General features: G+C 42.9%; 1 protein-coding gene across 2 annotated transcripts in view; it reads right to left on the reverse strand.

Annotated features, from left to right (window-relative positions):
• ephb4a (eph receptor B4a) overlaps window positions 1–14,234 on the reverse strand; it is a 42,674-nt gene that overhangs the window by 1,087 nt on the left and 27,353 nt on the right. The window contains exons 3-16 of one of the 2 annotated variants that reach the window (XM_086308558.1): window positions 12,529–12,810; window positions 9,402–9,792; window positions 6,880–7,032; window positions 4,687–5,022; window positions 4,480–4,604; window positions 3,967–4,135; window positions 3,546–3,645; window positions 2,778–2,900; window positions 2,379–2,443; window positions 2,113–2,226; window positions 1,427–1,674; window positions 1,102–1,317; window positions 546–695; window positions 174–367 (exon numbers count right to left, since the gene is read on the reverse strand). In XM_086308558.1, the coding sequence (XP_086164684.1) occupies window positions 174–367; window positions 546–695; window positions 1,102–1,317; window positions 1,427–1,674; window positions 2,113–2,226; window positions 2,379–2,443; window positions 2,778–2,900; window positions 3,546–3,645; window positions 3,967–4,135; window positions 4,480–4,604; window positions 4,687–5,022; window positions 6,880–7,032; window positions 9,402–9,792; window positions 12,529–12,810 (2,666 nt within the window). The remainder of the gene's footprint in view (window positions 1–173; window positions 368–545; window positions 696–1,101; window positions 1,318–1,426; window positions 1,675–2,112; window positions 2,227–2,378; window positions 2,444–2,777; window positions 2,901–3,545; window positions 3,646–3,966; window positions 4,136–4,479; window positions 4,605–4,686; window positions 5,023–6,879; window positions 7,033–9,401; window positions 9,793–12,528; window positions 12,811–14,234) is intronic. The other variant, XM_086308559.1, reaches the window with a different exon arrangement.

Raw genomic sequence — 14,234 nt, forward strand, 5'->3', positions numbered from 1 at the left:
TTCGCGGACTACATAAAAACAGGAAATTCCTGAACAATTAATGCAATACTTTTGTTAAACATCTTGAATTAAAAGCTTCACTTTAATCGCATTTTGTTTGTTTAGGTTTAAAATCCACCGTGGTGGTCCAAAACCTCACTGATCCAACTGTAAAAACACATCAGCACTCTCACCCTGCTCCTTCTTGAGCCACTATTTTCAGCGACGCAGGATTGCGGATGAGTTTGTCCAAAGCGCTAACGAGCTCCGCAAAGCGAGGGCGCGCCGACCGGTCCTTCTGCCAGCAGTCCAACATCAGTTGGTGCAGGTGGGTGGGGCAGTCAGGTGGCGGGGGCAGGCGGTAGTCCTGCTCTATGGCATTGATCACCTGACGGAAGCAACCATTAAACATGAGTCTAATGGTCACAGTCAAGATTTAAACACTTCACTGATCACCTAGTTCCAAGTGTTTTGAAATGACTGGAAAAACTCGGCTAACAAAACCTGAAAAGTCCTTCCAAAAATCTAAAAAACAGCCCAGCAAGGCTTTTCTTGCTTCAACTTACATCCTGGTTGCTCATGTCCCAGTACGGTCTTTCTCCAAAAGACATGACCTCCCACATGACGATGCCGTAGCTCCACACATCTGAGGCTGAGGTAAACTTTCTGAAGGCTATTGCCTCCGGTGCTGTCCAGCGGATTGGGATCTTACCTCCCTACACAGAAAGGTAAACAGTGAGTGATGCAGAAACTTCACGTAAACATGGTCCAGCAGGGAGCTGGGGAGGAAACTGAAGGTAGGTAAAATCCTAAGTTAAAGTTAAAAATGTTTTACGATCAACATAATATTTCAAGAGATGAAAAGCATGTGGATAAATAAAACTCTGCTATTCATTTATGCATTTATTTAAATCTTAAAAATCTAACTGACAACTAATTGTAGTGCAGAAATCACACTGATAACCACTATTGTTGATAATCAGTGTCCTGATGTCTGTGCTAGAGATTAAAATTAACACATTGGGATCATTTCTATGGTTTCCATCCTACTAGACTACTTTGTATGAAATGAATGACAGGCTTTTCTCCTTAAGCATTAACTGAGGATGGCTGTTGTCTCACCAGAGAGCTGGTGTAGGTCGGGTCAGAGGAGTTCTCCTGAAGGAAGCGTGACAAGCCAAAGTCAGACACCTTGCACACCAGGTTGCTGTTGATCAGGATGTTGCGGGCAGCCAGGTCTCGGTGGACGTAGCTCATCTCTGCCAGGTACTTCATGCCAGAAGCAATGCCACGCAGCATACCAACCAGCTGGATGGGTGTGAACTGGCTGTCGTTCAGCTACGGAGAGGACAGAACCAGTTCAGTCTGAGAATGAGCGGCACTACGGTGTGTTTCAGTGTTTTGAGAGAAGCGTGCTTTGGCGTTGGTTTGTCCGACTCATACTGACCCGTAGAAAAGAGTCCAGAGCGCCGTTCTCCATATACTCTGTCAGGATCATGACTGGACAGCTGGCTGTAATGATTCCCTCCAGATGGATAATGTTGGGGTGCTGGAACTGTCCCATGATGGACGCCTCAGACAGGAAGTCCCGTCTCTGTTTGTCGGTGTAGCCACCCTTTAGAGTTTTAATTGCAACGTAGTTTTCCTTTTTTCCTGGTATCTTCAGCCGTCCTCGACACACCTCCCCAAACTCGCCTGCAGCACACAGACACGTAAACACACTATTATGGCCGTTTTTTCCTCCCCAGCATGAGTTTACCTCATTATGAAGACAACTGTTACATTTAACAAACGCAACGCTTGCTCGCAGTTAGCAGTGCCCTTTGGTTTGAATGAGGGCCACCAATATCGGGAACATATTTATCAGTTAATTGTGTTTTTTCTGCAGCCAAATTGAATTTTGAGTGATAAAGAAGAAACAGGGCAATGGTTTTAAATGTCACTGAATCTATTTAATTTAGTAATTAGGTATTTTTTAATAAGGTTATTTTGAGAGAGAACAATATGCTAAAAATAAAAACAACACATCACAACAAAACGCAACCTGTGCAGTCTGCAAGTCCTCAGAAAGAGTGGACCAGGGCAAAGTTTACAGATTTATTAATCACAGGAAAAGCATACTGATGGGCTTACCAGCACCAATGACCTCCTCAATCTTGACAAAGGAAACATCGATTTCCTTGGCAAATTCTCTCACTGCCTCATTAGGGTCTTCGTAGGTGAAAGGGTCGATATAAACCTTGACCCCTTTGAGAGGGGAGACAAACAGAAGCGTGGGAGCAGGAATGTTACAGAACCATGAGCGACAGAGAGACCGGTCACATTAAAAATGATTTCCCCGACGTGAATGAATTGTAAATCAGAGCTGTGGTTCAGCGTGCATGTCCTTGATGTGTTACCTTGGCCAATGAGGTACTGGCTGTTTTTGTCACTCAGCTCCGGATCCTTTATTCGGCTGTGCCGGCTGCAGGTACAAAGAGATCAGTATAAATGAAACAAGATTAGGATTGCAGCGCACTTATCTGAGGAATTGATGTTTTATTTCACTTTTTTTTGGACAAGTGTTCCTAATGCTTTATCAACCCAATGTAATGCACATCAACCAACTGTTCAGATGCAATAAGAACAGCACAGCACATAACAGAGCTATCACGGGTCAGAGGTCACTTCAGCCACATGCACTCTTAAAAATACATCATAACTGTTATGGTTTGAGAAGCCAACACCGCCTTGTTGTGGACAGTTTTGTCCGTGCTGTAAACACGCAATACACAGTGACTTGTGGTGGTGCTGAATACCTGAGACAACCCATATGGTTCTGCTCTTTGACGCAAGCGGCTCCATTATAATTCTGCTGGAGTAACAACCCTGTAGCTACTGGATCGCTGCCTTCCTCCATTTCTCTCTTCCACCTCAGAAGCCTAAAATAGCAATAATGCACCACCCTCAGTTAGTGGCAGATCTGGGCCTCACTCACTGGTTTGTGTGTGTGTGTGTGTGTGTGTGTGTGTGTGTGTGTGTGTGTGTGTGTGTGTGTGTGTGTGTGTGTGTGTGTGTGTGTGTGTCACAAGGTCACAGCTATTGTTCTGTCCTGTGGAAACAGGGTTGGGACGCCTGCATCCTGTCTTTCCCTGCCCTCTACCTCTATCGTCATCCTTCTCACACACAAATGCACGCACCTTCTCCCTCTCTTTTTCCCCGTGATGCCATCCGACATTATTTACTCAAACAATGAAGCCTAAGGAAAATGTTCTAATGAGCAGGATAGCTTTTAGCTGTGTAAGCAAAAGAAATCATGAGCCTTGCTTTGTGTCTGAACTGCTTCACAGAGGGGGAAGAAAAAAAAAGAAAAGGTGTGGGTAACAGAGTGCAAAACCACCGTTGATAAGATATGATTTGTATAAACAAAAGAACAAAGCAGTGCAAAACTGTAAAATTGGGGTCACGTTTGTTATTGGTTTTTGATTTCTATCCTTTTCGCTCCATTTCCTGTTATTCCGCGAGCTTCTTTCACTTGCAAATCTATCTTGTTTTCCTGTGCCTATTTCCCTTCCTCCCGTTCTCACCGTATGCAGTAGGCGGCCACAAAGACGAAAGTGACAAGCAGCAGCATCCCGACAGCGATAAAGATGCCAGGTACCAAGAACTCGGAGCCAGAGTCACGTCCTGGGAGAGACGGCAAACAAAAGAGAGAGACGAGAAAATAGCAGACAGAAAGTGAGAGAGTTAGAGCAACACAACGACAGAAGCCATGACAGGAGGTTTACATAGGTAGTAAAGAAAGGTGGGGGTGGGGGGCAGGAATTTAGGTTATTAAAGAGAGTCAACAAAGATGCAGATGATAAATTCATAAAAGAAACTGTGCAGAGATTGATTATGCAGGGATAAATGACTGTCACACCCCCACTGGAAATTACTTTTTTAAATAAGAAAAAAGAGTAATGTGTGTGTGGCTCCTCTTCAAGAGAAAACAAGACCTCTTCTTACCATCGGGCAGCGTGCGGAAAATGGTTGGTGGACTAAAACTGCCGTAGCCGGCCTGGGTACGCGCCCGGACCTGCACTTCATACTGACTAGCCCGGCGGAGGTCTGTCAGTACAGCCTGGTTTCTGTTACTCTGTATGGAGTGGCACTGATCTTCGCTACGCTGCTCCTTCTAAAAGCAAAAAAAGAATGAGTCCAAGGCAATAGTGAAAGAAGAACAGATGATGATGTCAAGCTAGTTAATTAGTCAAACTGTCCTGAACTGAACACTAACTTCAATTACATCAGATAATAATAAAAAAAAACATTACAAATATGTTACTAATATCTTAATTGTTAAAGTGTATACTGCACAATTTAGAGAGCTTCTTCACAGATCCACATGGTCTAAGCCGCGTGCCGTGACCCTTTAACTACATCTGCACTGAGAGTGCTTTCTTCTCATGAGCCTGTTAAAAAAAAAATAGATCATCTATCTGAAGGGAAAGTTCGGGGATGTCGTCAGGGAGCTCTTACCTTCTCACAGTAGCGCAGCTCATACTGCAGGATGGTGTAGTGTGGCTGAGTCGGGGCCGACCAGTGTAGAGTCAGACTGCTCTCTGTGGAGTCGCTCTTCCGAATCACAGACACCAGTGGCGGCACTGCACAGATGGCAGCTGAATTATAAATACAGTGAAATTCGGACTATTTATACCTTTCCACCCATCCTCCTGCAGCTCTTACCGTCATGGCTTGTAGTGATATTGACACTTTCGCTGGCAGGCTCCTTCTCGCTGAGCTGAGACACCCCGTTAAGTGCCTGAATAGTGAACGTATACGTTGTGTGTGGCAGCAGGCCCCACACCTCTACCCTGTGACCCAGCAGGCCGTCCTTCGCAGGCCGGTAACTGACGCCATCTCCGCAGGGGAGGCACGCTTCCTTTGGTGACCTGCACAGAGAGCACCTGACGGCGTAGCTCAGGTCGTTTCTGCCGCCGCTGTCCAGCGGCTCATTCCAATCCAGAGTGACTGTGGTGAAGTTGACCTTACGGATTATGCCGCGAGGGGCCGAGGGAGTTCCTACAGTGAGAGAAATAGTTAAAATAGCACGCTTTTTCCACATTTAAAAAATACTGCAAACTGGCAGTCATCCAAGTTCCTGTATGCGAACCAATCTGCTTAAAAAAAAAAAGAGCTGAATGAGAAAATTGATGAAACTTTCATGTATGTGCTTACCTATAATGTTTTTACTTATAGGTAATATACACTAAAACAAAATACAACAAATGATGTTGTTAAATTTGATTATGAGTAAATCTCTTGCTGCAGGCAGCATCCACTTAGCTTGACTTAACCATAAAAGCAGGATTCATGGTTGGTCAGACCTGCATGTTGCATGTTCGGGATTTCATAACCCACCGAACATGACTCTCTTTCAGAACTGGAGCATCATGTATACATGACAGAATTACACATTAATCCGATCAAACTCAAATATCGCAAAAATGTCAAACTATTCCGTTCAATCTGGCCTTTTCCTGATCCCAAAGGGAGCATTTTCTAAACCTCTTAAGACCATTTAAACAATATCAATATAGCAGCATCACCTGTTATGATTTTTTTGTTTTTGCTATGATAAAGTACCTTCAGGGAGCACCAGTAGCTGTTCTTCACATATTATCAAGTTATATGGGAAAAAATATTGAATCGTACTTCATGTTTTTTCCCCTGTGGAAAGTTGCCTCGGTGAAATTACAATATATGAAAGTTCTGTGTTGATCTCCGCTGTGCCATTTTGCCACTGTTTTACTTTTCCATGACCCACACATATTGTTTCTTTATGATTTCTGATATAAGCTGAAGCCATTTTACTCAGCCCGCACATGTACTCACGAAGCAGAACAATGCTCTTGCAGTGGCTTTGCGTCACAGCGGGAGCATATGTGCTGCTGGATTTAACTGGTGCAATTACGTTTGTCTAAAACTGGATGATAATGATCACCGCCTGAAAATTGTAAGAAGATAGCTATTGCCTCAAGCCAAGCATAACTAAACAGCAAGACCACTCAGGCACTGTGAATGAGTTTCTGTTCCTGCCAAGGAGAGAGAGCTTTGTCACTGAGCCTGCAGCTAACTTAAGTGCTAATGGTGTTCTCATTGGAAACCCGAGTGGAGTAACATCACGCTCAATCTGGGCGAGCATGAATTCTGAATTCAGCATTTGGCAACAGGGGATTTTTGGAGGTGACGCATTTTTAAGTCCTGGCAATCACAATGCGCTTAATTAAAAACCACCACGCCTGTCGCAAAAATGTAAAAACGTATACCTATTTTCAGGAGGGAAAAGGTCTGGCGTGAATTTCAGGTGGCTCGGCTGGTTTAAAACTTTGCATACAAATTGAAAATAACGTTACGTGCCGAACTGCTCAGATAAGTCTTTGTAATTAAAGTTATCAGTAAAAAATAAAATTGGTGGGTGTGAATTCCAGTTGGTATTTATATCACACCTGCAGGGGTAACAGCCACAGTCACAGTGTCACATTGTTTCACATCAGCTTTGTGGCCCTTCCGAAAGAGCGCACCTAATTAAAGACCCCCCTTCCCATTCACACACACCCAAAATGAGCCTGAATTGAAATTCCTCAATCCGCATGGATGTGTCACTTGAGACCATCAATGCCTACTTCACTTTGGACAGAAAGCCCTACCCTCCCACCCTCACCAACAACCTGTCACAAAGGACATGCATCTCAATGCCCAGCCGTGAGACAAAAGCCACAAAGCAGCTCAGCGGACCCTGGCTAAATGACACCGGAGGGAAAAAAAGAAGTAGCATCAGAGGTGTCAGAGGAAGACAAAAAAAGAGAGGAGGAGACAGTAAAGAGTATTGCTTAGCACCTCCATATTTGCATGTGGATTAAGCACTGTTTTACTTACTAGTGCACGGTGTGTCAGGAGTGTCTGATTCGGCACGTAGGTACCCAGGGCGACATTCACACATTGACGCCCCCCTGTTGGTGGCTTGGCTGAATCCTGGGCAGCCTCTGCACTGTCCCTCTATGCCTGACTTAAACTGGCCCACAGGACACGCTGAAGAGGACAAGATGTGAGAACAAATAAAGGCACATTAGCATTAAATACAACAGTACATTGCATAACGCCTTCACTGTGTCCTGTATAGGCCTGGGTCAAACTCAATTTGCAAATAAATCCTTTATTTCGGAGTGCTTAGGTGCCAGATGGTTGCAGATTGACAGACAGAAGCATGTAATGAGGGCTATAAACTGAGACAATCACAGTAATGAGAATGACACTAATAGTCAATTTAGTGGAGGAAAAAAAAAACTGCCTGTGACTGACATGCTGCTTATCATTGAATTTACCTGGCCATATCTGGATAATGAGACCAGACATGTGGCGGTCCTTATGAAAAAACTGTCATTGCTTATTGATTCAAACATTGTTCCAGGTCTCCTTTTGTAAGGCCCAAACCAGCACCGCGGTAAGATGTAAGGACACCGTGAATGGAGTCTGAACTCATGCTGAAAGGATTGGCTGAACAATCAATTAGTCGAGCGATGGAAAAACAATTAAGCACAATTTTGACCAAATCTACAACACCACTCCTGTATTTCTTCGCTTCATATCGCAGTAAACATCACCACGTCTGACGTTTCAGACTAAACAATCAATCGATCAAAGAAAATAAATACACGTAGAAATTAAGAATGACAACAGTCATTAGCTGCAGTCACTACATGGTCTGAAACCGTGCACACCTCAGCTTCTGCTCACCAGCAAAGCCCGATCCAACGCTTGTTCTAACATGTGAATGTGTAATAAGCCGTCACCCTGCTAATACCGCACACAATGGCAGCAAACGTGTTTACTTTCTGCGTTCAGTCTGGGCGGCTGATACGCAGCTGCTGAGCGAGAGAAATACAACAAGAAACTTTCACACCGAGCGGGAGCATCGCTGCAGCGAAAAACTGACACATTTCACAGGGTCAACGCTCTCGCTGATCGTTCCTGACTGACATTTACCGCAAGGAATTTGCCACATGTGAAGAGGCGGCTGTAACCTCGGTGCTTTCGAGCTCCCACAAGATGACACAAATAACACTGTGATTTACAGGAGCCGTCGCTATCGATTACTGTGCAACCTTTCAGTGAATTCAGCTGTAAGATTGTTTAGCACTTGCAGCAGTTCACATTAAGATAAGTCAGTATTCTGGTTCTGGCATTTTTTCCTGAACGAAACAAAGCTTTTGAAATAGAAATGAATCTTGTTTGGAGTAGATTAGGGGCTAGTTCTAACCTATTTAGTTTTTAACCTTTATAATGATGTACTTGTCTAACAATAATAAAGCAATACTGCCACATGAGGGGAAATATACCCCTCCCCCAGAGCAGTATTTATGGTCTTATAGTTCATTTCAGAGACCTGGTTTAAATATTCTAACCATACTTAGATGAAACACTAAATCAACTTGACAGCATTCATAACTTTTATATTTAAATGCTCGTGTTTGCCCCAGAAAATATATGTATAGTCTCTGGCAAATTACAGCAAAATGAATTTTAATTTTAAACCCTGGCGTCGATTTCATTTTTCCGAAATGACCAGCCTCCCAAGCAAATTAACTGTCCGGTCTTTTCTGCGAGGCAATTTCCCTTTATGGCCTTGTGAATGTTTTGCCTTGCAACTCTCTTCTGTGACAGAACGCTGGAAAATGCCACCTCACCAGGAGCAAAATGTCGGAAATTATTTTTTTGTTATGAAAAATCATTATACCGCCCACGGAGATCAAACTACAGCCTACCTTCAAACACAGACAGATGAAACCAGGCGTTTCCCTGGGAAAATGTGGCATTTCTCCTTTTGTTTCTGTGTTTTTAGTGCTCGCCATTTATCTGTGTCGCTGCGATGCGGCGAGTCTGTGCGCGTGTGAGGGGGTAGTCCATGCGCGAGGCTTGTTAATTGGACTCATTAGGCAGAGCTGCTGCACGGCTCCTGAGAGAATCATCCTGCTTCTTCCTTCTTTTTTTGTCTGCTTTGCTTTGATGTTCTCAAAGTGTTATGATCTTTACCCCGAGCACCACCTCCCCTCCCTCTCGCCCCTCACCTCTGCAGTCCTCCTGCGCTCCTATCTCGGCTGAGCCAGGAGTTGTCGCAGCAGTAAGCCTTTGACCCTGCTCTTCCTTTCAGAGATAAGTGCTGCTCCACCTGACCTCTCTTTCTGTCCCCTCTGTGTCACAGCCATTCCCCTGCCTCATTAACTTCCTCGGTCTCTCATTTCCTCTCAAACACTTCAACCCTCAGTGAACTCCCCGCCACCCTCGCCTTACCATTGTGTTCTTGTTTAGTCTGCCTGCCCTGTTGCCTATATGGGTGTAGTCTATATGCATACATGCACGCATGTCAGTTTTATTTGGCTTAACCTTGCCTCCTTCGTTACCTGTGCATCTCGTGTACCCCTCAGCTGGTTCAAATCCTGGTACGCATGCACATGAGGTTGTTGGCTGGCCCACCCACTGGCCATCCTCCCCGCAGAAGAGCTTAGGCGGCCGAGGACGGGGACCTTGCTGAGCTGCGTGCTCCACACACACACCCTGTGCCTCTTGCACAAGAGTACGCGGTATAGTCTCAGGGAAAGAGGAAAGAGCACTGACCAGGGGAGGACACTTCTTGAAGAAGACCCTGACAGACAGCAGAGCCATGCAGGCACCCTGAGCCTGAAAGGCCAAGTAAAAGCCTCTCTTATTAAGAGGGCCGAGTCTCAAGGTCTTCACGTTCAATTTCTTCTCCCCGTCCTTCCTTAGTAGAAAGTCTGCAGCCACTGTGTCCACCTAAGACAGGGAGAAAGAGAAAAGACCTTATGTAATATCCAGATTCCTGCACGCCTGCATTCCTGTTCAGCCATGAAAAAGATCAAACTGATAGTTTTGCATGTTTAGCCCATTAATTAGAAATTACATATGCTTCATATTACTGAAAATTTTACAAAGCATACCACTGTGATTTTTACATTGATTCACTGCCTTTCTGGCAGCCATTGTTTCCCATTTATTACAGTGTGCTTTGAACCTCAACTTGCAGGGACGAGAAACTTGCTGGAGAGGAAGGCAATTCATCACGGCGAACATTTCATCACTTTTATTTTTCTGTCAAAGTTACATTATTAGGTGGTAATGAAGTTGAGAAGCAGGGACTATTTTGACGCCACTGTTTGGTGTTGTGTTCAAGGACACGGCCAACAACTAAGGTTTGACAATTAGATTGACTGCGCTGCATTCCTAAGCTATGTGTTTGGAAAATGAAACCCAGAAGATAAACATTACGAAAAGATTCAGGCTGTGAAACAGATTGAATGCACTGACAAGGTGGGTTTTAAAGCAGTGCTTGCTCCCAACAGGCGAGAACATGATTGGAACATTAAAAAAGTCCCCGAACATTGACGATGTTGTGAAACTGACATTTAAAGGAAATCTTGGTATCTGCAAACTTGTTTTGAATCTGTATGAAAAGCTGCACACTGAGGGGGAAAGAAATCCGTCACAAACGTGTACAGTACTGTGCAAAAGACTTGAGCCTGCTTCCAAGGAGCCAGACTTTCTTGTAACTTTTTAAAGTGGTCTGAAGAAGGTCTTTTAAAGTTTTTCTTTGGACATGTCTGCTTTTTTACTCATTTTAGTCCAGTCCTAATACCTAGACATTTTCAGATAAGTGTTTTAAAGCTACTTCACACTAACAAAGGAATAAAAAAATAACAGTTTAACAGGCATAAAGTATTATTTTTGCACCAACAAGGTGATTCACAAAGAGCTGTAAACCAAAAAACTTGGCATAACTTGGAGTGCAGTGTGTCCTAAAAGACAAATGAGAAAAAATGGCATGTGGAGGACACAAGAATAAGTCGCAGACCTAAAAACCAAACAGATGGGCACTATATGATATTCATGTCCTTAAGAAATAGCAAAAAGTCCAGCAAAGACCTGACACAGGACCTGGCAGATGCATCTGGCCAAGTGAAGCCTCATCAGAAAGGCCATTCTTAAGAAACGGAAGTGGCAAGAAAATGTTGCGGTATGCTAAATTACACAATAACTGGACTTACAGAGTGATGGATCGAGATTTTGACATTTTTGGTTTAAACCTTTATCAATATGTGCAGAGAAGTTCAGGATAGAGCTACAGCACTGAGTGTCGACAGCCATCTGTCAAACACGATGGAGGATCTGTCATAGTTTGCCAGTGGAGATCTTGTCAAAATTGATGGAATCATGAACACAGAAAAGTACCATCAGATTATGATGCACAATGCAGCTATAATCTGCTTGGCATCGGCTTCATTTTTCAGCACGACAGTGATTCCAAAAACACTGGCAATGCAGTAAAATCATACTTGAATGAAAAACACACACACACACAGTGGAACACTATCAGTCATGGATTGGTCTCACCAGAGCACCGATCTCAACACTAATGAAGCAAGTTTTGGATCATTTTTACAGAAAATGGGGAAAAAAAGGCAGCCAACATCTGAAGAAGAGTTTTGAATGTCCTTCGAGAGGCCTGGAAAACTATTCTTGCAGACATTTAGAGAACTTGCAGGCAAGCTTGTCTAAGAGAGTTCAGGCTGTGTTGAAGAATGAAGATGGTCACACCAAATATTGAGTTTCAAGCTATTCAGACAAACTCTGTTTATATACCATGTTTGTTTGCAGACATTTCAGTCAATCGCCACACCATTTACCCTATATGCTTCATATATCCTATATAAAGAAGAAGTGAGAGTTGGTACTTTTTCACAGTACTGCATGCTGTACACACATGCGCCTTATGAGGCTTCAAAAACAGTTGTTTGTCAGCGAAAACAAGAACATGGTGAGATTATAAATAATTCTGCAAAAGTGAAAGGCAAGAATACTTATTGTTAATGGTTTCATCATTTAAGTTTTTTTCCCAACAATGACTTGGACATCATGCACAGCTTTTTTTATCCAGTTTATGAGGGTATTTGTGAGTCATCAAATTCAATGCAACAGACTTTCACTGGTAGCAATACACACAGCTATTCAATAACTTATTTTTCTCAGGTCCTCACTGCTTGGCAACCTTCAGATTTGGAGCTTCGAGTTCCCTCATTGCGACAGAACTTTTTTTTCCCAATGATTTGCTTCTTCTTTTTTTTTTTTAAGAGTACAATTTCAGACACGACCATTTCAGGCAGTTTTTACCCTATTTTTCTTGATATACATCACTTGTTTATACTTTTGGGTAAAGCAAAGCAAATTAGAGCCACCACAGTGGAATCAATCGATTAATTGTGGAAATAATAGGCAGACTGATCGATAATCAAGATAAGCCCTGCAGTTTATTACGCTGTCAAATATAAAAATGTTCCTGCTGAGCAAGACATAATAATACAACAGTCTTAGAAGCCGAGTGGCAATACCACGAGAATTCAATTCAATTGATTTTCTCAAACAATTAAACAACGAATTAGCTCCTATAATATTTATCAGACTAGCCAACAGAAAAGAAACCTGCATTATTTTTTTATAATGTAATGTAATGGGTACCTTGATGTAGGGGTTCTCCATCCAGGGTGGGTTCGTAGCAGTGGCTTCGTTGGAGTCTGCCTCATAGTAGTAGAGGTTGAAGGTCTCCTTACAGCTACGGTGGTGTGTGCTCCTGGAAGAGCACTCCATCATGGTGAATCGCAGTTCCACGTACACCTGAGACGCTCCCCGTCGCTGGATGTAGCCACTGCGCAGCCAGTGGCTGGACGAACTGTCCGTTTGGCAAATCTGATTGATCCTTACGCTGTTGTTCTCCTCATCTAAACCGCTTACTTCCTCCCACTGAGAGCAGAGAGAACAAAGGGCTGTCAGATTGACCCAGATAACTTGTGAGCACAGAGTAGATTTACTTCACCTATAAAGACTTTCACTGGGGTATTTATATATTTATATAATTGGTCACATTAAAAATCCTATTCATCATAATAATGTTACAATCTTTTGTTGGCCTTCTGCACCTGTCAGAGGCCCGTGGGACAGATCTGGCCCACTGTGGATTTTAATCCAGCCCGAATTTGAATCTGGGTTGTTAAATCATTCCTCCCACTGAGCTCCAGCACAGCCAGTGGGAATACAAGTCTCACTTGTCAAACAAAGCACACTTCTGCAAACAGCATCGAGACAGACAAAGCTTTCACCTTTCAAACACATTTATAGCCTAAAACACAAGAATAAAGAGGGGATATCGCAAATATGAGTGAAGTAAAAAAAAACTGCACAGAAATCTACATTTGTTGGGCAGCCAAATGCAACAGAAAAATGCTTTAATGTTTGACTTCTGAGTCAACAGCAAAATGTTCACCATCACTATGTTCCCAAGAGCGGGAAACAAGCAAGAAATTAACATACTCGGGGCAGAATTTAGCAGATTTGCTGAACTTGAGGCTCAGAAATTCGGTTATGTAAATATGTAAATCTTTAAAAATGATGTGTTGAGTGAGGCAGAATTGTGGTGTGAATGAATTACAGTGCAGCAGAGCACCGAGAGCCAGGTTTGAGACGCTGGAAAGAAGAATTTCCCTTCTAATCCCAAAAAAAAATAAATACCGTGGACTTTGGCAGCACATGTGTCTGTGAACAAAATGTTTTCTGTGATGAAGATGCACCGAATCTGTGAGGACTCATCTGGATTTGACAAAAACCATTCAAAGAGAAGTGTGACTTGAAGGCAAATGAGAGAATGAGCTACAAGTACACAGACAAAGTGCAGTTACATAAATGGGACTTTAAAAAAAAAGCATATAGTGTTACTTTTAAAAAAGTAATCTAATACTTTTTACAAGATATAGATTACCTCCTGAAAAAAATAATTACATTTCTTTGGCAGCAAGTCACACCTTCTGTATTTAATAGTACTGAAGTCTCGACATCACAGTGGATGACATTTACGACATACATCCGGCACTGATGACATTTCAACAAATCTTTTACAATCATTGATTTTGCCTTGTTGTTTAGAGCCATTTTCACGCATGAACTGAACTTTACTAGACACGTAGAGAGCAAATGTCTAACGCAGTCAGATTGGACAATAAATGTTCTTTGATTTGCCAGCTATTTAGCATAAAGTGTGTGTTCATGTCTAACTGCACCTATGAGAATGATCCAGGTAAACCTCTGGTGGAGTCGCAGTCAGTAGGTAGCACACATGGCCAATCCAACTTAGACGAATACTATACATATACAAACACTGGCAATTTCATTAG

Source organism: Aulonocara sp. 'chitande type north' Nkhata Bay, linkage group LG10, assembly GCF_057382095.1.
Source record: "Aulonocara sp. 'chitande type north' Nkhata Bay isolate Kocher_YH1m ecotype deep benthic linkage group LG10, A_spYH_male_GT1.1, whole genome shotgun sequence".
NCBI lineage: Eukaryota > Metazoa > Chordata > Actinopteri > Cichliformes > Cichlidae > Aulonocara > Aulonocara sp. 'chitande type north' Nkhata Bay.